The 22,557-nt window shown below is 49.3% G+C and overlaps 2 protein-coding genes across 2 annotated transcripts; one reads left to right on the top strand and one right to left on the bottom strand.

The window, feature by feature from the left end:
• Nucleotides 1-2,425: 2,425 nt before the first annotated feature.
• On the bottom strand, nucleotides 2,426-8,302 carry foxj1a (forkhead box J1a). The gene is made up of 2 exons (XM_070981649.1): nucleotides 7,687-8,302; nucleotides 2,426-6,007 (listed from the first exon to the last, which is right to left on the bottom strand). Exons 1-2 carry the CDS (start codon nucleotides 8,248-8,250, stop codon nucleotides 5,147-5,149), a joined length of 1,425 nt encoding a protein of 474 aa, XP_070837750.1. The 5' UTR covers nucleotides 8,251-8,302; the 3' UTR covers nucleotides 2,426-5,146.
• Nucleotides 8,303-13,928: 5,626 nt separating this feature from the next.
• ubald2 (UBA-like domain containing 2) lies at nucleotides 13,929-20,655 on the top strand. Its single transcript, XM_070980121.1, has 3 exons — nucleotides 13,929-14,194; nucleotides 18,000-18,056; nucleotides 20,033-20,655. Exons 1-3 carry the CDS (start codon nucleotides 14,075-14,077, stop codon nucleotides 20,384-20,386), a joined length of 531 nt encoding a protein of 176 aa, XP_070836222.1. The 5' UTR covers nucleotides 13,929-14,074; the 3' UTR covers nucleotides 20,387-20,655.
• The last annotated feature ends 1,902 nt before the right edge of the window (nucleotides 20,656-22,557 follow it).

Genomic DNA, 22,557 nt, shown 5'->3' with positions numbered 1-22,557 from the left:
TGTTTTTTGGGGGAACCAGTAGATAAGCTTCGGCTGCTGAGGGCGGCCTCAGCTCACCAACCTGCCCTCATCAGACTTTCTCTGGAGGAATACCGGCGGAGTCGTGGGGCAACGGACAGACGCTTCCTGAGAACTGATATTTTCATCAGTTTTAGGCCTCCCAGAGCTTCTGCCTTTGAATTATCAGTCTGAACTTTAACACAATCTGCTGTTCTCTCTCCTCACTCACATGCCAACGCTGCCTAATTCTTTATTTCCAGAACAGTTGTAAAACTGACACTTTAGCTGAGGAATCGTGCAAATCAGGGTTATACGATTCAGGCTTTTTGTTAAGTATCACAGACCAGACGGTGAGGCGCACAGTGATGCTGAAAACACTTCCACTGCTGCTTGTCGGTGTCCGAGGTCAAGAATGAACTTTCCACCTCCACTTTCAAGGTGACACAGAGCAACTTTTGAAAGAAGAAATGACGCTTTATGTCTTTAATGAATAAAAGTTGGAATAATAAAAAATAAAACACACTCAATTTAACGCATTCGTTTTTTCCTCTTTTTGTGGCCACAGTGGCCAATATGGAAGGAGAAATGGGAATTTAAACATCTAGAATTTTGAGATAACTGGACCAACAAGTGGGTTTTATTTATGACACTAATCACCTCAATGATTTCCTCCATCCTTCAATCTTTGTTTCAAACAAGCGTAAAAATATTACATGTGGGCTCAAAGTTATTGCTGTTGGTATCATCCGTCCAAAGCTCACGTCAGCTGAAAGCCCTGTAAATGGCTGCACCATCGTCCTGGCCACATGGGGTGTTGGCGTTTAGCACTTTCAGTTTGCAGCGTTTCTGGGTTGGAACAAGCAGTAAGGGTTAACGTTTCACCGGAGGCTCCTCTTACCTGCAGCCGTCAGTGGGGCCAGGGAATAATACCTGCATCAGGTTACCACGGCCTCTCATCTAACCAGCCTGCCACATTATAATTATGAGCCCTGCAATCCAGCTGGAGAGCCACGTCCAGCAGGTAATAGCTGTCCAGGGGGGCCTGCAGGGAGCTCGGGCTGGGGGGAAGGGGAAACGTCAGCTCTCCTTTCCAGGAAAAAGCACCCGGGCTGGGCATGAGGCTGCAGGATCCTGGCCTTCCAGCGAAGTGTTGGGTGTCCATCATACAGAGGTGTAGCATTACGGCTGCCTATCTTTGCCCTTCATCTCTCAGCCGTCATTAGCTCATCAGTGAGCACAGACGGACGCGCTCACTGACAGACAGCCGTCTGTTCGCGACCCCGGGGGGTGCGGGCTTCTTCAATTCTACGTATTTGCATTTGATTACTGCGGCTATTCATCTGACTCTCTGAACGCGAGCCACCTTGCTAATCTGCCGCAGGGTCAGAGAGAGACGGTGTGGTCTACAGCGGGGCAGACAGGCGGTGATATATGGGGCCGTGGGACACTTGTCCCTGTTAGACCCCACACCGACCCAATGAAGGACCACAGATCTGAGCACCATGGGGAACAAGAGTCTGACTGAGCACAGACAAAGCCCTGAAAGACAAACCCAGCCACCCCCTGCTACTATTACCCATCCACTGCCTGATCACAGCAAGAGTCCCCAGAGAGACGAGCAGGAAAAGACCAACGTAAATCTCACGTACAGCCACACTAAAGCAAGCGGGTGGAGGGAGAAAGATCCAGAAGAAAACAGGACGAAGGCCACAAGTGGCCGAATACGTTTTTCTGCTCATATGAGACTCAGATCTGAGCTTCATCACAGTGTGAGCAGCACAGGTCTGATCTTTCCAATTCAGATTCGGGCGACTTTCAAATGTGTCCTAAACCAGAAGCTGGTCTGAAGATTACGACCTCAGTCTGAACAGTCATATCTGAATTAATGTGGCTTTTACGTCACTCACTCCCTGAACTGAGTGTTCTGCCCACCTCATGTCCACCAATCAAATAAACCAAAGTCAAAGAGGAAAAAACCAGAGGATCACCAAAGTCATGAGAATTTATCTTCTGGGCACCAACATGAACTGAAACAGGTGTCAAGATATTTCACTCTGAACCACAGAGTCAGCAGGATTTGTCCTCTGGGGACAATGACTGTCTGAACTTCATTCGTCCTCTGGGGACAATGAGTGTCTGAACTTCATTCGTCCTCTGGGGACAATGAGTGTCTGAACTTCATTCGTCCTCTGGGGACAATGACTGTCTGAACTTCATTCGTCCTCCGGGGACAATGACCGTCTGAACTTCATTCGTCCTCTGGGGACAATGACCGTCTGAACTTCATTTCATGGTAATCCATCTGACAGGTGTTGAGATTTCAGCCTGGACCACAGACAGACTGACTGACAGACATTTCCGTCCCTACAGACCTGCCGTTAGCGTGGTTAGAATAAATGAAACGTGTAATTTAGACAAACAAGACGCAGTTAAACTTATTTTTTATTGTCAAAGAAAAGTGGAAAATAAAATAAGACAGCAAAGTAAAAGAATGCATACAGCGTGTCTGACTTCACAGAACCAATCATGAGGTAAGACGCCATTATTCTGCTTTGAGTGTTATTTCATGGAGAAGAGCTACGACACAAACATTTTAACAGGTGCTTTGTTTTTAAAGAGTCCTCCTTCCTGTCTGAGCGCATTCACACCTCATGATGCACAAAGCTGTGAAACGGTCCCTCTAAAGTAAACCACATTCCTACGACTGAATGTAAAACACAACAAGTGTCACTGTTTTCACTGTTGATTGCACTTTCACACATTTTCGAGGGAAACAGGAGCGAGAACTGCATGTTTGAAGTGAAGACTGCTTGTGTTCATGGGATTTGGTTTATCCATCGACACGTCTTTGTCAATGCACCGACATCTCCTCACACACAGCTACAAATAAAAAGACATTTCTTCTTCTTGGTGATCAGAAACAGCCTCGTAACGTCGCCGCCCCGTCGAGTCCCAAGTGTTGTTCTTGGCACATAGAAGGTCGGGTACTCATTTACAAGCCACCGCGGCCTTTCTGAAGTGACCATTTTAAGGTCTTAATGGTTCTCAGTTGGAGAATTTTGCCTCGAGCTGTTTTGTGTCCATTTTAACTTTTAGACCATGAAGCTCTGATGTGTCCTCTACTTTGCACAGAACCAAAGAAAGTGGATACTAAGTACTTCTAAAGGAAAATTTCAGTCCGAGAAGACACAAAACTGACATCTGTTTCCTTTCCTCTTGGAAAGAAAGACAATGTCCTGCATAATTATTATCAACCTAGTTAAACTGCTCCTATTTATTGGTGAAAATGCAAACAGAGAACAGTTAGTACCAAAAACCCCACACAAAAAGATAATACAGTAAATCACTCCTACACCAAACATCATTTGGCAAACGTCATTATTCATCGTCTCAGTGCTGCTGTCACAGTATTTACAGTCACATTCAAACAGTTCTCACAAACAGATGACTTCCTGTCAATCATAGCCTCGGTCTCACGCCTGCGGACCAGTTTATATTCAGGTCATGTGATCATCTTTGTCCCAATGGTTGAGCCTGATGTCTTTACAATAACAACATGAAAACACACCTTTTATGATGTAAACAGAGACATGACGAGTCATCCTGAAGGCCTGTTCACCCACATTTTAAACGGCACAGTTCATTCAAATGATTTAAATAAAGACACGTTTGAAGGTCCAGTGTGGAGGATTTGGAGGGATCTACGAGCAGAAAAGGAAAATGATATTCATAGATATGTTTTCATCAGTGTAGAATCACCTGAATATAAGAATCTCTGTGTCTTCCACAGAGTCCCAGTGTTGCACAGCATGTTTCTACAGGAGCCCAGGAAGGACAAACCAAACACTGATTCTAGAAAGGGACTATCAGGATTTCTCCAACACGCTTTGAGAGTGAGGGTGAAGTGAGGGTATTCAGTTGGTTGTTATCTGCAGCCTCACTACTAGATGCCACTAAACCCTCCACACAGTCGTGTCATTGACCAATAGCAAAGAGCCACCTTTGGGTGGACGGAGAGACGGAGAGTTCAAAATCCAGGAGGCTGTCATGGTTTACGTTTGCATCTTTACAGAAGCTCCTCTGCCAGTTTACAGAGCAGAGACCTGGTTTACATGCAGTTGGGAGACGGGATTTCCCTGTTAGCACAGAGCTAACGAGCTTGCTAATCATGGATGTATGATGAACTGATACCAGAGTCTAACATGGCAGCCAGTTAATGAATGGAAAATGCTTTGGAGTGCACATAAAAAAAGGTTTTCTAACATCCAGGTTGCCTCCATATGTTCCCACTCTGCCCATAGACTTTACATCAGGACATCTTTTCAAGACTCCGGAAGAGTTTTACAAACACGAAACCTTTATGAATTAAAAATCCACTGACAAAAAAGTAACAAAGGACTTTGTTTGCAGTTCAAACTGTTCTGTTAACAGATTTACAGACATCTCTTTCATAAAGGTAGAACAGACCTTTCTGTTGTAGTACTGCAGTTAACCACTGGAACAAGCTGGGAGTGTTATATCCAGCTTTCTTAATTCATCCATGATGCTAACTGACTGTTAGCAAAGCTGTTAGCTCAGAGAGCTTTTTTCCTGTCTTCAATATTTGCAGTCCTGACAACAAAAAGTTAGAGAGGAGTAAATCAGCTGATTACAGGGAAAATCAGAGGCTAAGACAGAAGCTAACGTGCCTGACGAGCGCTGCATGTCCTGGTCTGCTGTCATGTTAGTGGTTATCTGACCTGCTACCTACGTTCATCTACTAGCCCTGCGAGAAGTCACCACGTCAGCGAGCTTCTATTACTGTATTATTTTGTGAAGCCGTGTGGGTTAATGTCATCGTGGCATTTTCTGGGGTGACCAGGCCCTAATTCTGAAAATTTGTCTTTGTTTGTCTCATTTCATGGTTCACCAGAAGGGATTCAACAGTTTTTGGATGGTGTGAACTGCTGCTGTGCGTTGTGGCATCTTTGTTCAGTGGGCATTGGGAACGTACTTCCTGCATGAATCAGGATCTAAATGAAACTAAAAATACTTTCGACATCTTGAAAAGGACAGTAAAGATTGCTTGAGTGTAAAAAAAAAATATTCCCCAGTAACGTAGCCAAGAGTTTTCGGTGTGAAAGAGGACCTGGAAAGCAGCTATTCCTCAAAGGAGGGTGTCAATTCGGGTGCTCGGGTCTCCGCCCAATGAGTCTCCGAGGTCAAACAGCTGGTCCAGGTTGACGGTGGAGCTACAGAGGAAATCATTGCGGCACTGGTCCTCCTCCTCTGGCCAGGGGCTCTCCAGGAAGGCTGTGGCGAGGAAGGTCTCCTCATCAAAGTCCGACACGTCATTATTCCTTTGGGTCTCCACCAGCACCTGGATGTCCGCCGTCCCTGCAGGGGCTTCAACAGGACAGATGTGGGTCCCTCGCACCGTCAGGTCCTCCTCTTTCATAATGGGGCTCAGAGGTTCTCCTCCCTCCAAACTGAGCTCCCCACTGAGGGCCGAGTCCAGCAGGGCATCCCAATCAAAGTCCCCCTTCAGCGGTCCGATCTCCCTCTGTTCATCCACGGACAGCAGCGGGGAGCTAGATCGGCGGGGGGCCTTGGCGGTACCATTTCTGGAGCCCGCCGACTGTTTCCTCTTGTGTCCACTTCTTCCCCTGACCACTGGCCAGGACCCCAGCATGGTCCCTTCACCCAGATGAGGATCCCAATTCTGGTCTGCACCAGTTGCCTCTTCGAACTCCCGAAGGAGCCGCTGGGACTCTGAACTGATGCACAGGCCGCTCTGACCTCCTGCAGGGGGGCCTCTGGACTGGGGCTGGAGGTTGACCCTGAGCCTGTTCTGCAGGGCTGGGTTGATCTGAACCGGTGGCATTCGCCTCTTCTTGTAGGCGCCGCTCAGGAGACGCTCAGCATACTGTGGGTCAATCTTCCAGAAACCCCCCTTCCCCGGCTCGTCCTTCTGCCGCGGCACCTTGATGAAGCACTTGTTGAGCGACAGGTTGTGTCGGATGGAGTTCTGAAAGTAGATCCATATTTTCAAATTAGTCACAAACTGGCTTCTTCAAAAATCTACTTATTTTGGGTGCCACCTTGAAGGATATCATGAAAATGGATATCTGGCTTGGATGAGATTTATTCCACTCTCATGTCTGCATGTGAAATATGAAACTACAGACAGCAGCCACTTAGCTTAGCTTAGCACAATGACTGGAGACAGTGGGAAACAGCTAGCCTGGCTCTGTCCAAGGGTAACAAAGCCACCTGTCGGCACCTCTAAAGCTCACTGATTAACATATATCTCATTTATTGAGGCAGGGTCGTGGAATTACAGGGATGATGAGACGATTTCTTGGCCGGGAGCAGCAACACACGAGCGACGCCACAGGCTGTTTTCTTGCTGCACTGCTAGTTGGGGGCTTATGGAAAAACCTCAGACTCAGGAAACAATAAGCAGAGTAACGAATCACACAGCTCACACCTCCAAACACACACAGACACACACACACACTCTGTGGGTCTTTGTGTTTCTCTTGATGAGGTCATGACACGATGAGAATACCAAAGCAAACCAAACTTCGCTTAAGTAAATTCATCTCGGATGACATGAGCAGCGGGAACTTGTCTGGGTGATTCCAGTATATAGAAGGTTTCTATGGCAATTGGAGGTGCTATTGGACAGGTTGCCAGGCAACCAGCAGATACTCCAGGAAGTCACAGCTCCTGGCAAAGAAAAAGTCCAATAATAGCCCAGTTACTCCCAGTAAAGCCACAACGTGAACAGAAGATGTAATGTGCTAATCAGTGAGCTTCAGAGGTGCTGATTGGTGGATTTGTTACTCGGACAGAGCCAGGCTAGCTGTTTCCCTCCGTCTCCAGTCACTGTGCTAAGCTAAGCTAACCAGCTGTTGCATTTAGTTTTGTCTTTACCGTATAGACATGAGAGAAGCATCTAAGCTAATTAGCATATTTTCCTAAATGTTGAACAACGCCACCTTGAACTAAACAAGTTTAAACAAATTGCACATCAGCCTGATGTGAGGCAGGAAGTACAGATGGCGGAGCACCATGCATCCCATCAATGTACTGTGCACCCTTCATCCAACTGCCCCCCCACACTGAAGTGACCCGGTGACCTTTGTTAAATATTATCTGCCCCATGTACCGCCTTACAATAACAAAATGCTCTGAAATGTCTGAGCCAGGCGCTTAAATGGGGAGCACAGCTAACGGCTTCATCAATCATTTATCCAGCAAAATTAAACTTTTCTTGAAAATTCCTGCCCCCCCCCATCACTTGTTTTTGCTGAAGCAGAACAACCAGTGAGCTGCTTCCAATGGACAAAAGCAAAGAGATAAAAATAAGAAGTGAGTAAAGTGTTGAACTCAGTGAAGGTTTTGTGTGCTGCTGCTGGAGTTATTAATTACCCGCCGCGCTGAGTCACTAATACCTGATCAGAGTGTGGCAGCAGGCCCAGGCTGGCATGGCCTGTCCCTCTACCTTTGATTCTACTGTTCTTTAAATAGAAACAGAGCATGACCCCAGCTGTGATTTGGCCCTGCAGCAGAAAGCAGAAACTCACTTTCAAACAACACAAAGTGTGTGTGTGTGTGTGTGTGTGTGTGTGTGTGTGTGTGTGTTTGTGTGTGTGTGTGTGTGTGTGTGTGTGTGTGTGTGTGTGTGGTCTTTGGGCCTACCTGCCAGGTGGGATCAGCATGTCTGTAGTAGCAGAAGTTGTCAGTGATCCACTTGTAGATGCAGGACAGGGTGATCTTGCTCTTCTTGCTGGCCTGCATCGCCATGCAGATCAGCGTCGCGTACGAGTATGGCGGCTTGATGTGCGCGTTGGTCTTGTAGTCCACCTCATCGGGGCAGTGACCGTGAGCCACGATGCCGGGGAGGGGCTGCATCCTGCTGTAGGCCGCCGCTGTGGGTTTTCCGGGGGTCAGGGGCATGCCGATGGAGGCGGGGTCGCCGGCCAGAGGGGAGGCCGGGGCGTCCGAGCCCAGCGGCTGGTGGCCGAACAGGTGCGGCTGATGTTGGGCCTGCTGCGGCACGTTGGCACCGAGGATGGAGAACTCCTGCAGCCACTGCAGGCTGGTGAGGCTGTCGTCCAGGTTGGTGGAGCTGCAGCAGCTGCTGGTGTGGTTGCTGTTGTTCAGGCCGTCCCGCTCCTCAGCCTGAGCAGCGGCCGTCACCACCTCCTCCTCCAGCCCCACCGAGCCTTCAGGCCAGGGGTCGGCACAGCTCAGAGACAGCATGGCTCTCTCCAGCACCTCTCTGTCACCCAGCTTCGTCTCCTCCTCCCCCTGCCACTGCCTGACAAGACCGAAAATATACACCCAACCTCAACAAAGTGCGAAGGGCAGGACAATGATGGCCCCATTTGAAAACAGAGCCTCTGTTGTGCGTAAAGACTTTCAAATTTGCAGTTCCCATTTAAATTGTGTGGTAAGTCTGTCACCTGGGTGTCTGGGTGATGAGAACATGTGGAAGATAAAACTTAAGGAGACTGAAAATCTAAAGGCTGTGGTCGTGATGAGAAGCAGCCTCCTCTCTGTGCATGTCCTGAAAACTGCTGCGCACTTGACGCGGAGCGAGCGCAGAAAGAGCGCGCGTCATTACTAACGGCACCTGCAGGCTTTTGACCCACAGATGCATTAACTTGTTTAAAAAATTACTTGTAATGACGTTATTAGTATCTAGATGGAATGTGACATCTTGGAGGACATTTAAGACCTTTTACGCGTAAAATCCGCATATTTCATATTTCAGGCATCAATGGCTTAAATCGACTAAAACTGCCAAAGTGCTGATCATTTTCATTATTTGAACTGCATGAAATAAAATAAAATTCCTGTCAGTATATTGCTCACATGTGTCTGTTCAGAGCAGAGTCACAGTGAACTGTGTTTGAAGCTGATTTTCAGGCCTCCTGACGGTGGAAAGCATTCAGAGACTAAATGATTTCATCCTCTTAGAATAAAGTTCAGGACTCACCTTCTGTCTGCTGTTTCCTTCACTGGAGACCTTTAAAATCCCAAACTCACTGCTGCTCAGCCGCAGCCTGATGAGGAGCACCTGTGGTCACTTGGTGTGTGAAGGAGAGAAAAGGAGGAATGGCTGTGGGCTGCGCTCGGCGCGGTGCTGGCCGCCTCTTCTCCCCTCTGGAGGTCTTTGGAACGGGTGTCAGCGGGCAGCAGGATCCGTCGGGGAGGCAGTTTAATACCTGGTGCAGGAGGTTTGTCCAGCAACCATAGAAACGGGACACCCCCTTGTAAACAGCTTCCCGGTCCTCTATTGGCCTGCTGGTTTCTATAGCGCTTCATTTTTAATCACCCTCAAGTCAACTGTGGCCGCTGCCGCGCAGGTTCTCAAACTGAGGCCCGGGGACGCACCAGGGGACCTCCGTGGACGCCTGGAGCAAACGGAGGATTACTCTAATTCTCCACTAATTAAAGTCTAAAAATGCAATTAATTTGTGAACATAAAGGAGTGACTCTGGTTGAGGCCTAAAAATAACTTTTCTCTATACATGCAGTAAAGAGTATAAAAAGTAATCATGTACATTTACTCAAGTTTACTTGAAAATGTCCATTTTGAGCTGCTTTGTCCTTCTGTTCTGTCCACTGCGTTTCAGAGGGATGTGTTGTACTTTTACTTCAGTGCGTCTTTGGACAGCTTTAGTTACTTCTAAACTAAAGTGACATCTTATGAAACACGTTGGGACAGTTAGCAGCAGCAGACCTGCTGTCTCATGTGGAATCAGTGTCGTTGAATCATTTCACCTCCAAACGTCTCACATGGTTTCACTTCAGTAACTGTTCGAATACCAGAATATTTCTCCTGAATTAGATTAGATTAAAAAAATAAGTAATAATGATAGAAGTCCAAAAATTACAGTATTAGTTTGTGTATCAGAACTTTTTCTTCCCTCCTATCAATCATCTGACGACCCCTCGGACTGACCTGCTGACCCTCTGGAGGGGCCCGACCCCGAGGTTAGAAACCAGCTCACAGTACACAAAGTATTTAAAGTACCTCCACCTGCAGCAGCTCCACCTGCAGCAGCTCCACCTGCAGCAGCTCCAACAGTAACACACTGCTCTGACACTGAAGCTTCAGTCTGAACAAAGTGATGAAGACACAGAATCAGAGATCAGACACAGGAGACACTTTACTGCACACACAGTACTTTTACTGCATGAAGCTGACTGTACTGCTGTACTTTTACTGCATGAAGCTGACCGTACTGCTGTACTTTTACTGCATGAGGCTGACCGTACTGCTGTACTTTTACTGCATGAAGCTGACCGTACTGCTGTACATTTACTGCATGAAGCTGACCGTACTGCTGTACATTTACTGCATGAAGCTGACCGTACTGCTGTACTTTTACTGCATGAGGCTGACCGTACTGCTGTACTTTTACTGCATGAAGCTGACCGTACTGCTGTACTTTTACTACATGAAGCTGACCGTACTGCTGTACTTTTACTGCATGAAGCTGACAGTACCGCTGTACTTTTACTGCATGAAGCTGACCGTACTGCTGTACTTTTACTGCATGAAGCTGACCGTACTGCCGTACTTTTGCTTGTATTTAAATACAGGCTGTGGTATCGGTGCTTTTAGTGAAGTATCAGGTCTGAATCTTTTTGCGCCTCTGCTCTGCTCATGTCCTGACAACAGAAGACCAAAACACAGTTCTGGCGGCGTCTCTGAATATATTTAATCAGTAACAACCTGAAAGTTGGACGCGGCGTCTGGGCTTACGGGGGGGCGTGTGTGAAGGAATGTACTTTTGTTCATAAGACAGAAAGAAGGAGAAAGGCGAAACAAAAAGGTTTGGCCCCTCGAACGCTCTATTAGTGTGGCTGAGTGGTTTCCTGAGGCGCCTCACAAAGGCAACTGTAAAGCAATAAAAAGGCTTCCTCATCTCTCGCGTCCTGACGTCTCCTCAAAGCTGGACACGGAGTACTTCTGCTGCTTTTAACGGGTCAAACACTCCTCTTCTCTCACTGCTGCTCATAACCGTCCTGAAAGAGACGAGCAAAGAGCAAAGATGAACCGTCAGAGGGAGCTTCACCGCTGCCACACGAGAGCAGAGGGACGGCTGGACGCAGTGTCCGGCCATACTCAGTGGACTGATGCAAGGGACAGTCATGCTTCACAGTCTGACTGATGTTAAAGCACAAGAAAGATCAAAATATAGTCAAAGAGTTAGAAGTGAAGGAGGTCATCATCATCATCATCATCATCATCGTCATCATCATCATCATCATCATCATCATCATCATCATGCAGAGCTATGGGCTGTAGATCAGGGACGTTCTGTCTGTCCAACAGGGACATGATGCTTCTCTGCTGACAGCTGACTGAGGCATGAGTTCAGCTCCCGTTGAAAAGAAATCCAAAACTCTCGACACAATTATGGATCCTGCTGTTTCAGGTCAAGTTTGAAGTAGATGTTCTTTGTTACTTTTCATCACTAAAACAAGCAAAGTTCAAGATGAGAAGTACTCTGCACCAAGGGGACTGCGTCCAGTCTGTGAGGGCCGACAGGAGACACAACCAAACCAGTAGAACCAGACAGCTGGAGGGACCAGGACCAGGACCAGGACCAGGACCAGGACCAGGACCAGGACCAGGACCAGGACCAGGACCAGGACCAGGACCAGGTCTTTATTCTGCTCCTGACATCCTTCTCTCTCATCATGCTGTAGTCTTCAGACGGCCTTCGCCCGCCTCCACCCCCAGACTCACCACACTACCTCCAGCAGGGGTCAGAGGTCAGAGCGGGAGCAGCCAGCCACAGTAACCTCACAGAGAGGAGCATGGAGGAGGAGGAGGAGGAGGAGGAGGAGGAAGAGGAGGTGGAGGAGCAGAGGGATTATCTGAGTAAATTCAAATTATTCACCTCCATTACTTTAACGCTGTAATACTGATGCTCGGACAGACGAGGGCGCCACATACCATTTAATGACAGAGACACGTTTGAAGCTGTCAGAGACAGAGAAGAATATTCAGTTCATTATTGATCCTCTGTTGTTTTAATGGTTTATTGATCTCTGCTGTGGAATCATGTGATGTTTTATCTTCTCAGATGTCTGATTGGCTGCTTTTCCTCTCAATCATCTCAATGTGTTTGTTGGTTGGACCAAACAAACATGGTGAAGGCGTCGCTTTGGGCTCATCGTGAGCACATTTCTCACTGTTTTCACAAAGTTTCCGAAGCAGCTGTTACTGCAGTAACATTTCCACTGCAGGACTTTCACTGGAGAAGAGTATTTGTACTGTGTGTATAGTACTTTTACTGCAGTAAAGGATCTGAGAACTTCCTTGCTGCTGTGTGTGTGTGTATGTGTGTGTGTGTGTTTGGGGGGGGGGTCCACAGAGGATCCAGTGATGGACGCTGACACGTGGTCTCGTAAACAGAGACAAAGTCCAGCATGTATGTGGACATGGATTCACGTTGATCATTGACAGACCTTCAGCTTTCACTCTGTTCTTCTGTTGGTGCACAAACGTCCTTGCAGTGATTCTTTAACCAATCAGAGAGCTGATTTCTGAAACGTGACCAATCAGAGCAAAGCATCATTTAACAGTCAGTCAGAAGACGAAATGCAACAGAGCAGCTTTTAAAGTTTCAGCCACGAAATGAGCACGAATAACACAGATCATCAGAAGGTGTGTTTGTGTGTGTGTGTGTGTGTGTGTGTGTGTGTGTGTGTGTGTGTGTGGACAGGTGTGGAATAAAGTGACGCAGTGAATCAGCCCGTCTGCAGGACACAGAGGCTTCCTGCGTCACATGCTTTCACCTGCACCACACCTGAATTATTCAGGAAGAGCCGCGCTCACATGATGAGAGGATCAGAGCTGTTCTACCTGGAGAACGGTTCTGCAGCAGCGTGCGTCACACAGCATACACCTGCCTGTTGTTCTTCTTCACATTTTCCTCTGTCCATGACGCTAATTTGTTTCAGAAATATTTGTTTTTTGGTTCATTTGTGTCTTTGTTGACCAACTTTTAAGCCTTTTAATCCATCAGTGGATTCTGTGTTTGAGTTATGATCTCTGTCCAATCTAATCTAAAACTTATGTGATGTCTACCTTTAATTTCACATTTGTTCAGAAACAGGACAAAAATTAATCATCATATATAATTTTTATCGATCTAATACTAAAACTGGATGTGCTCCTATATGTAATAAAGCTGTAGCTGAATGTATGTCAGAGTATCCAAAACATATCAGTCACAAATTTGACTCATACCACAGATATTTTAAAATATACACGTACGATACGTCGAATACATACAGGATGTTTTTACAATTTAAGTTCTGATGAACACACCTGTCATACTGTCATAACACCCTGAAGTACAAACATATTAAAATATGCATCAGCAGGTATCACAAACACACGCATGCTGACATCAAAACATGTTCAGTATAATAACATGTGTAATATGTTGATTTATGGAAGCATTTCCTCTGTCAGATGCATAAAATACAGTCGATTTCTCATAATGTTCCGATCGATATATCAACATAAAGAAATATATGAGACCAATAGATAAAAAGGTCAAATATCAAAATATTTACTGTTTGTGGTATTTATATACCTGCCAAACGAAGCAGCCAATCAGCTGAAAGAACTCAGCCAAATATCCAATCAAAGCATCATGACGTCAGTGTACCGGACATGAAGACAAGCGCGTGTGCAGAGAAGGCGGAGAGGTCAACACTGACTGAGACTGTTCGACTCCGCCCATCCGCAGGGTCTCTGACATATAAAACAAGCGCCCCAGTAAATTTAAACTCGTCCCCGTGACAGCCAATCAGCGCCCCTGCAGCGCCGTCTCGCTCCGTAGCCGTCCAATCAGCGGCGCTCTCCTCTTTGTTGTTGGTGATGACATGAAAATATTGTTGTTGCTGCTGGAGGCTGCGGAGACGGAGCGCTGGGAGCCAGGCAGGGAGGACCGGGTCTGAAGGTTCGGAGGACTCGATCCTGCTCAAGATCTCGCTTCTTTTGTTTTGTTGTCGACTTTTAAGCAGCTGCGTGTCGCGTGTTGCGGCGGCCATGTCGGTGAATATGGACGAACTCAGACATCAAGTCATGATCAACCAGTTTGTTTTGACGGCTGGTTGCGCCGCCGATCAGGCGAAGCAGCTCCTACAAGCGGCCCACTGGCAGTTTGAGGTGAGTGTGAACGATGGGCGGTCTCCGTGCTCTGTGCTCCATGTCCTCCCCCGTGTGACCGCTCGTTTGATGTCCCCGCTGTGTGTGGACTGTGGACAGACTGAAATGAATTCCCGGTGCTGAGTATTTGGAGTATTCCGCGTCCTCTCTGGCCGCCATGCGCTCCTGAAGCTAACAGCAGCTAAGCTAGCAGCGCTGAGGACGTGGTGCTCGGCTCAGTGGCCGTTTGTTTACATTCTCCGCAGGATTCCACTGTGTCATGCTAAGCTAACTGTCGTTAGCCTAGCTGCTAGCAGCAGAGCCTGAACGTTACGGGCTCGATGTGTTCTGGCTGAATGTTTGTGATCGGACACAGAGAGCTTTCTGTGAGCGTGGAGAGCCAAACAACATGTCCTCGTGTCTAACGTGTCCTCGTGTCTAACATGTCCTCATGTACTCAAAACAAAGTCCTCCATGATTACTCTCAGATTAGAAACTAAAGGTTTGTCCTGTTGGTGAAGCTCTCAGGAGGACAAATGAGTCCTTCCTGCTGCACAGGTCCAAAACAAACCGTCATCACGTGACCTGCAGGAAGGCAGGTGAGGACAATCACCTGCTGAATGTAATAATGTGATTTTATTCACCTCCTTGTGTTTGTGGTCATTTAAGAAGAGGAGCTAAAGAGCTCAAATGGGTGGACTTAGAGCTGAGACACTGATCCCAGTCTTGTCCTGGTAAATAAAGACAGACTAAGACGCTTCATCCTCCAGCTGTTCTCCTATAGAAGCGTCTTCGTCCACTGACACCACCATGGACTGCACAGCTTTCAGCTGCTGCTCAAAAACAAGATGTGAACACAGCGTGTGGGACATTTATATGTCCATTAATAATGTCCTCGTCCTAAGAGCTCCACTTATGACGACTGTGGTTCCAAATGGCTTCTGGACGTCTTACAGTCATCAGAGGTGACTCATCAGTGACATCACAGCAGTGTGAGGAGCTCTGTGATGATCAGCTGACTGACACCTGAAGATCTCTGAGCCTCCAGATGGCTCCCCTCAGGCCACGCCTCCGTCTGCTCTAATGACCAATCTGTCAGGGCGGGGGGGCCAGGTGGTTCAACGGGGGGGGGCGGCTCAGCTCCTCTCAGCCGGTTGTTGGCATTGACTCGGTCATCCTGGCTTCAGGAGGTCAGCGGTGGAGCTGCAGGAGTCAGACCTCCTGGGGGGGGGGGGGGGGGGGGGGGGGGGGGGGGGCATTAATCTGCAGCTATTTCAATAACCGATCAATCATTTCTGTCATTTTCAAGCAGAGACGTGAAGCTTCCACCTTCTTCATGCTCATGTTTGTCTGATGTGATGATAAAGAGACAGAGGAGGAAAAGCTGCAGGTCTTCACGTTACTGAATCGATTATTCATGTTCCGTCCGTCTGCCTGTTGCTCAGCTGATCCTGAGTGTGTGAGTCTGGATGTTAACAGCTGTTGTGTTGTTTGGCTGCTCAGCATCAGTAAACAAGCTGCTGTTTGTGTCACTGCGGCGGTGGCGGCCTGTTTTCTCTCAGCTGTGACCCAGAGGCCTCGAGGTCAGCGTGGACGCAGTGTGTCGAGCCTCAGGTTTGACGGCCTTTGATTGGTCCGTCCTCGTCCAGCGTGACATCATCAGGAAACACTGAGCTGTAGATTAATGTGTTCATCTGACGCTGCGGATGTGACTTGAATGCAGCATCGCGACACACTTGACATTTGATTGGCTGTTTTTAAAGTATCTGGAGGAAATCTTTGTAACGTGAGTTTGAGTCACGCCCAGATCAGCTCAGCTGACATGTTAGTCTGAAGAGTTCTTCATCTCTCAAACAAGTGAAACTGTGGTAAACGAGCAGCCTTAGCTAACGCTAACAGCCATGCTAATGGGGGGGGGGGCGTTCTGTCACCTCCGAGCTGAACGAAGCGTCCTCTCAGGCTGAGGAGCGTCACACACACCTGGCGAGCGGCCGCAGGTGAGCTCTCCTCCTCGACGCTCACCAGACGTGCTCCTGAACATGGACGGGGCTTGGGGGGGGGCAAAGAGGAGACCCCCGGCTCTGCGCTCAATAGCAGGGAGCTGTGGCGCTTTGGGATGGCTGTCACGTTGAGCGGCAGACATTCCTGCACCGCCGCTGCTGTTGTCAAACAACCAGGCGGTGGGGGCTGGGCTGGGAGGGGGGGAGGGGCCGCATTCACTGAAGTGTTGGCAAGAAAGAGGCCTCCAGCGAGGGGAAATGGAGGCTCTGCGGAGCAGCGAAAGAGGCCGACACTCCCTGTCTGATCCTCCCTGTCCTGCTCACAAGACGCTCTGTCAGTAGATTCGATTCAGGTCGAACTAAATGCTGTTCAACAACAACAACAACAACAACAACAACAACAACCATTTCTGACTTGTTTCCCCAAGTAGAGTCAGACCAGCTGCTAGCTTGTTTACGGTCGACAGCTCGCTGCAGATCTCGACTGTATGGTCGACCGTCATAACGTTTGCTGCAGATGTTGGCGTCCCCTCAGGATGAGCTCTAATAACTTTATCCATCCTCTGACGTTTCATCTAGCGCCACCATCAGGTCGATGTTTGAATGTGTCAGTACTTTGGTTTAAGAGCAAATACAGACAGAGCTGATGATGGACGCTGTGCTGGACGCTCAGCTGGACGCTCAGCTGGAAGCTCAGCTGGACGCTCAGCTGGACGCTCAGCTGGACGCTGTGCTGGACGCTCAGCTGGACACTCAGCTGGACGCTGTGCTGGACGCTCAGCTGGACACTCAGCTGGACGCTGTGCTGGACGCTCAGCTGGACGCTCAGCTGGAAGCTCAGCTGGACGCTGTGCTGGACGCTCAGCTGGACACTCAGCTGGACGCTGTGCTCACAGGCAGCCTGAGGGACGATCGAGCTGATGCTGGATGAACTCAGGTGGTTTGGTGGGATGAGTCTGTACCTGAAGGTGACGTCAGCCTCAGTCTCTGCCATCACAGGTGAGTCGGCTGCAGAGGAATGTTCCTCCCGGCCGGCGTGTCGAGGCCGGCTCTGCGATCAGCTGTCGTCTCTGAGTGTTTGTGTTCACGCCGCCTCGACTGTGTTCACAACAAAGAGGAACCAAACGAGAAGCCAGCTCGCCTCCCTGTTAGTGCAGCGAGGCGGCCATGAAAGCTGCTGTTTGCATCTGACTGCGCGCTTTCAGCCGCAGAGCTGCTGCCAGACGCTACTTTAGTTCATGATGGATTATTTCTCAGCTATGGACTCGCTGTTGGTGTAAAACATGTTACAGAACGGTGGAAAATCTCAGGTCACGTCTTCAAAGCACCAAAATATTCTCGAGCCAAAGAAAAGCAGAGAAACATGTTGGAAGCAGTGAACCAGCTCTGATTTGTTGAGGGTTTCACTTTTATCTTTGGACCAAAATGAACTTTTGTTGATGCTTTTTCAGACAAACGTTGGTGAACGATGTGCAGACTCAGAGCAGATGATCAGCGGACTGAAAACGAGTCTGCAGCTGTTTTAATAATCGATCGATCGTTTCAGTTTGAGCAGAAAGTCAGCTGACCTCGGTTCACGTTCTCACCTTCAGGCAGTTAGCTTCAGGCTAATCTGGAAAAGCCTCTCTGTGGTCCACAGACCTGTTTTAGATCCCAGTGTGGAGATAAGAGTTTTAACCCTGAGCTCATGTGAGCAGTTAACTGACCTGTGGGCTGATGGGGGGGGGGGGGGGGGTTGTGGTCCAGGACAAATGTTTGACGTCTCAGCTTCTGTCTGCTGTGTGTTCGTAGTCGTAGAATAATCTCTCTGTCTCCTCTCTCTGCAGACGGCCTTGAGCTCCTTCTTCCAGGAGGCCAACATCCCCGGCCACCACCACCAGATGGTGAGTGCGTTTGTTTCGTTTCCCCACAGAAAGAAGCTTCTCTGCCGGCACGTGCGGCTCAGCCGAGGCTGATTCCTTCGTACCAGCCGGTGGGACGGATGCACCCGCTGACCCGCTGCTTTCAGGCTCTCGGCTGGTCTCAGTCAGTCCAGCTCGTCCTCCACGAGGAGCGAGCAGGGATCGGCTGCTTCAGGTTCTCACAACACGTCCAGTTTTTCATGAACCGTAAAGCAGTCGTATGAAGAAGGTTTTTATCGAAGTCTGAACAGCTGAACAGGACATGAAGTCAAACGCTGGGAGCAGTAATCTCCTCAGCTGCTCTAAACACTGTTTTTGTTTAAGGCTCTGGATTCCCAGGCCCCCTGAACTACTCACATTAAAGTATTTAACAGGTGAGGGGCGCTTTGGACGCAGACAGACGTCCACACTGGTGGACAGTCAGACTCCTGACTCCTCGTCTGCCTCTGCTGGAGGACGGTGTGTTCGGTCATAACGGCTGTTTGATCTGTAACACAGTAATGAGCGTCCCGTGAGGAGGACGTCCGTCCCTCCGTCTGTCCCTCCGTCCGTCTGAAGCAGGTGATGCTGCTGTGCAGACGGACAGATGTCTCAGTCTGCTGAAGTCACTTTCTTCACTCTGGCGTCTGGATCTTCTCCCACTAAGTGGCCGTGCTGCTTCCTGGGATTCGTCCAATCCCGATCATCATCATCTGCAGCCTCCTCCTCCTCCTCCTCCTCCTCCTGCTGCTCTGCCGTTGGCGTACGTGCCTCTCCGGCGCTCTGGGAGGAGCGTGTTGTAGCTTGAAGTGTGGGCGGGTTTGTTTTGATTTTGGGCGCAGCGCGGTGACATCATCTCGCCTGAAGCTGTGGTTTGAGGAAGAATACAGGCCTGCTGGGGTGGGGGGAGGGGGGCCGAGGAGACTCGACAGCGAGGGGGGGCGTCAGCTGCAGGACCCCTCAGTCCACCTCCTCCACCTCGTCCCATGCTCAAAGTAGCCCAACATGGCTCCACGGCGGCCTCAAGGGCGAGGAGGAAGAAGCCAGAGCTGCAGAGAAACTGACGGCACAAAGCAAATATTCAGTGAGCTCCACTGATGAAGAGCGCGATGAAGAGCGCAGCAGCCATCAGGCTGATAGAGCCGCTTCTGGTGTGTGTGTGTGTGTGTGTGTGCGCGTGCGCACAGAGATCCAGCCTGATCACCAGCGCTCCCCGAGGAGCCGAGCAGGAACAGTCCACCATGTTTGTTTCCCTTCCATCGTCAGTGAGAGACAGCGACAAAAACTTTATTTATAATCAAATCAGACGGTTCAGATCGTCCAGAATATCAACAGAAGAAAGAACAGTGATGATGATGATGAAGATGATGATGAAGAAGCAGTGTGCTTCATCAGTAACGTTTGCTGTGAAACTCTTTGATGATGATCTGTAAGTTTGGAGGATCACTGACTGAAACAGCTGATCAGCGAGCGTGAAGCACCCTGAACGACAGACAGCAGCTGCGTAAAGTTAGAAAGTCTGCAGGAAAAACACACTTCCTGTTTTTGACTAAACCATGTTTGTGAACTTCCTCTGCTGACGGGGAAAGTTTGTCATGTTAATATTAATTATTGTGAAGATGGAAGTGTTTCTTTTCCTTTGGGTGAACTCGGCAGATAAACTTTATTGATCCCACTGAGCAGAACAGACGGACAGTAAGCACGAAGACAAAATACAAAGCGAAGAGACGCAAAACTGAAATAAGACATGTTTAATCTGAGGTCATGACCGTGTGTGTGTGTGTGTGTGTGTGTGTGTGTGTGTGTGTGTGCGCGTGTGCGTGTGTGTGTGTGTGTGTGAGACGTGTTTTGACCTTTTTCACTGACTGAACGTTTGAATCGCTGAAGTCGAACTTTGTGGGCGTGGTCGAGTCGTCCTGCTGTGAGTCCTTTGAAGGCAGCCTCCATGTTTAACGCTCCTCCTCCTCTTCCTCCCACAGATGTGCACTCCCAGAAACACTCCCGCCACGCCGCCCAACTTCCCGGACGCCATCACCATGTTCTCCAAGCTGCGGGCGTCCGAGTGCGGCTCCGGCTCCGGCTCCGGCCCCTCCCAGGCGTCCATGGCCTGCTCGCCCCCGGCCCCCTCCTCTGCGGCGGGTTTCGGCTCCTTCTGGGCCTCCTCGCCGCCCAGCCACCAGCCGGCCTGGCTGCCCCCGTCATCGCCCACCGGCCACCACGTGCACCACCACTACCACCACCACATGCAACAGACTCCCATGTGGCCCCCCGTCTCTCAGCCCAGCGGCTCCCAGCAGCCCCCCGTCGTATCGGCGCTGCACGGCCAGAGATGAGAGTGGGCGGCGGGCTGCGGGGGCGCGGATTGGGGGGGGTGGCTGCTTCCAGTGTAGCCAAAAGAATCTGTTGTGGGAGCGGGAGGGTGGGGGGTGTGTAGGTGGGAGGGGTTCACGTGTGGAATGAGAGGAAGGGGACAAAGACAAAGACGCTGCTGTTCTCCTCTCTCGCTTTTCTAAACTGAGGACGAGCAGTCGGAGCCGCAGGAGACGCTCTTCCTCTTCGTCTTCGTCACAAGTCGTCCAGCCAAGGAAGAACCTGCAGGCAACAACAGAAAAACACGCTGGGGGGGGGGGGGGGGGGCAGAAACTTGTTTTCATGGTCAGGACAGGTGTCATGTGACCTGCGTCTTTTTCAGGAACTCCTCTTTCAGAAATCACCTGACAGGAAGTCGTCAATAACCAGCAGATAAACACAGGAGCGAGGGTTTACGTGGATGTGGTTTGGACAGTGTGGACAGCGAGGACAGCGTGGACAGCGTGGACAGGATTCTAGATGTGTACTAATGCCGTAGCCATAAAGTGGAGTTTGATTGACAGCCATAAAAACGCCTCTGAGGCTCGTGTGTTAGCGTCATCTCGCACTTCCTGCTGTCCTGAAGGTCCGTCCAGAATCCTCCTCATCGTGTTGAGTTCAGGTGTCTCTCGTGTTTCTCGGTCTCGTGCTGAACTTTATCCAGATGTTTTGAGAGTTTTTGAGGATTCTGGAAAAACCTGCGGAGCGGCAGGAAGTGTTGCCGAGCGACGTGTGGCGCTCTGTGACGTGAATGTTTGGTCTGACGGAGGCGAGTGAAGAGATGAGAGCTGGAAAGATTCAATGGAAAGTTTGCAATAATTTGACTTCTAGGAGATGATTGGATGCCTCGTTTGAAACGTAGTTTTAGTTCAGAGGAGGCGCCGTGGCGTGACGCTGTGTCTGAACGGCGGCGTGGGGACTCAGAAACCTTGGCGAGGCTGGGACACATCACTTCCTGTTGAGGCCGTTTTGTAAATAAAAGCTCAGCCAAAAGCTTTCGGTTCGCCAACTGCGACACACAAGAACTCGCAGAAACGCACATTCGTCTGATTTAAGAACATTTTGGTGCCGATGGGCGGCGAGCGGCCGCTACCTCCACCACGTCTCCGTCCGTCCGTCCGTCCGCCCGCCGTCTGTCTGTCGGGGGGTTAGAGGCCAACTCAGTGATTTTCCACACAACCTTCAGACGCTCAACCACTCCTACCTCTGTCTGTCTGAAGGGGAGGGGCCTCCGAATGTATTCTCTGCTGCAGGCGCCGACGGACCAGACGAGCTCGATGGACGCTGGAGTCCACGCTCAGATCGCAGTCTGAAGGGACGGCTCAGATCCACTAAACCTCCACCAGACTTTGTGTTTGTCAGTGGCCGTCCTCACGCAGGATGGCGCACTCGTCACAGGAAGGTTTTAAGAGTCACCTTCACCTCACGAGAAGAGGATGTCATGGGGACATCAGGGAGGGACGGGACGCAGACAGAAAGAAAAGACACAGACAATCAGCTGTTTGCTCTGTTGGTGTTTGAGTTTCCTGTTTCTTATGTCAGCTGCTCACGCTCAGTGCAGGTTTGACCACTCTGTGTCCTCTCTGTCCTGTCTGTCCTCACTGTCCTCTTTGTCTGTTTCATTGAGTGCAGACTGAAGACAACACGAGACAAAGACAAACAAACTGACACTGTGTTTCCTCTGTGTTCTGTCTGACAGTCAGCAGAGGCGGAGGACATGGTGCGTTCACTTGCCTCGTCTTTAAAGGACCACGTCTGCGTCTCTGCATGCAGGTTTCTGTTTTTAGCAGCTGGTTTTCTTCAGAATCCGCCGTCAGTCGTCAGAACGTCCACCTCATCGTCGTCCACGCAGAGTCTGAATGTTCTTTTCTGTCGTTCACGTCGAGCAAAAGCAACAAATCCTTTCATTTTGAAGCAGGAACATCAAACGTCTCACAGCCGTCGAGTCATTGATGATCGACTCATCTTTGCATCGCACACTAATTACCTCAAGTGATGGAAAGCAGCTCAGTACATTTACTGCAGTACTGTACTTCAGTACAGTTTTTCAGTACTTGTGCTGTAGTATTTTCATTTTAAGCTACTTCACACCTCTACGACATTTCAGGGGGAAATTTTGTACTTTTCATGCAAAAACTATGATCTGTTTCTAAAA

The sequence above is a fragment of the Chaetodon trifascialis genome, chromosome 15, assembly GCF_039877785.1.
Source record: "Chaetodon trifascialis isolate fChaTrf1 chromosome 15, fChaTrf1.hap1, whole genome shotgun sequence".
In the NCBI taxonomy this organism is placed as follows: domain Eukaryota; kingdom Metazoa; phylum Chordata; class Actinopteri; order Chaetodontiformes; family Chaetodontidae; genus Chaetodon; species Chaetodon trifascialis.
Note: the sequence above shows the minus strand (reverse complement) of the source record. Positions and strands in the feature narration are given on the sequence as shown.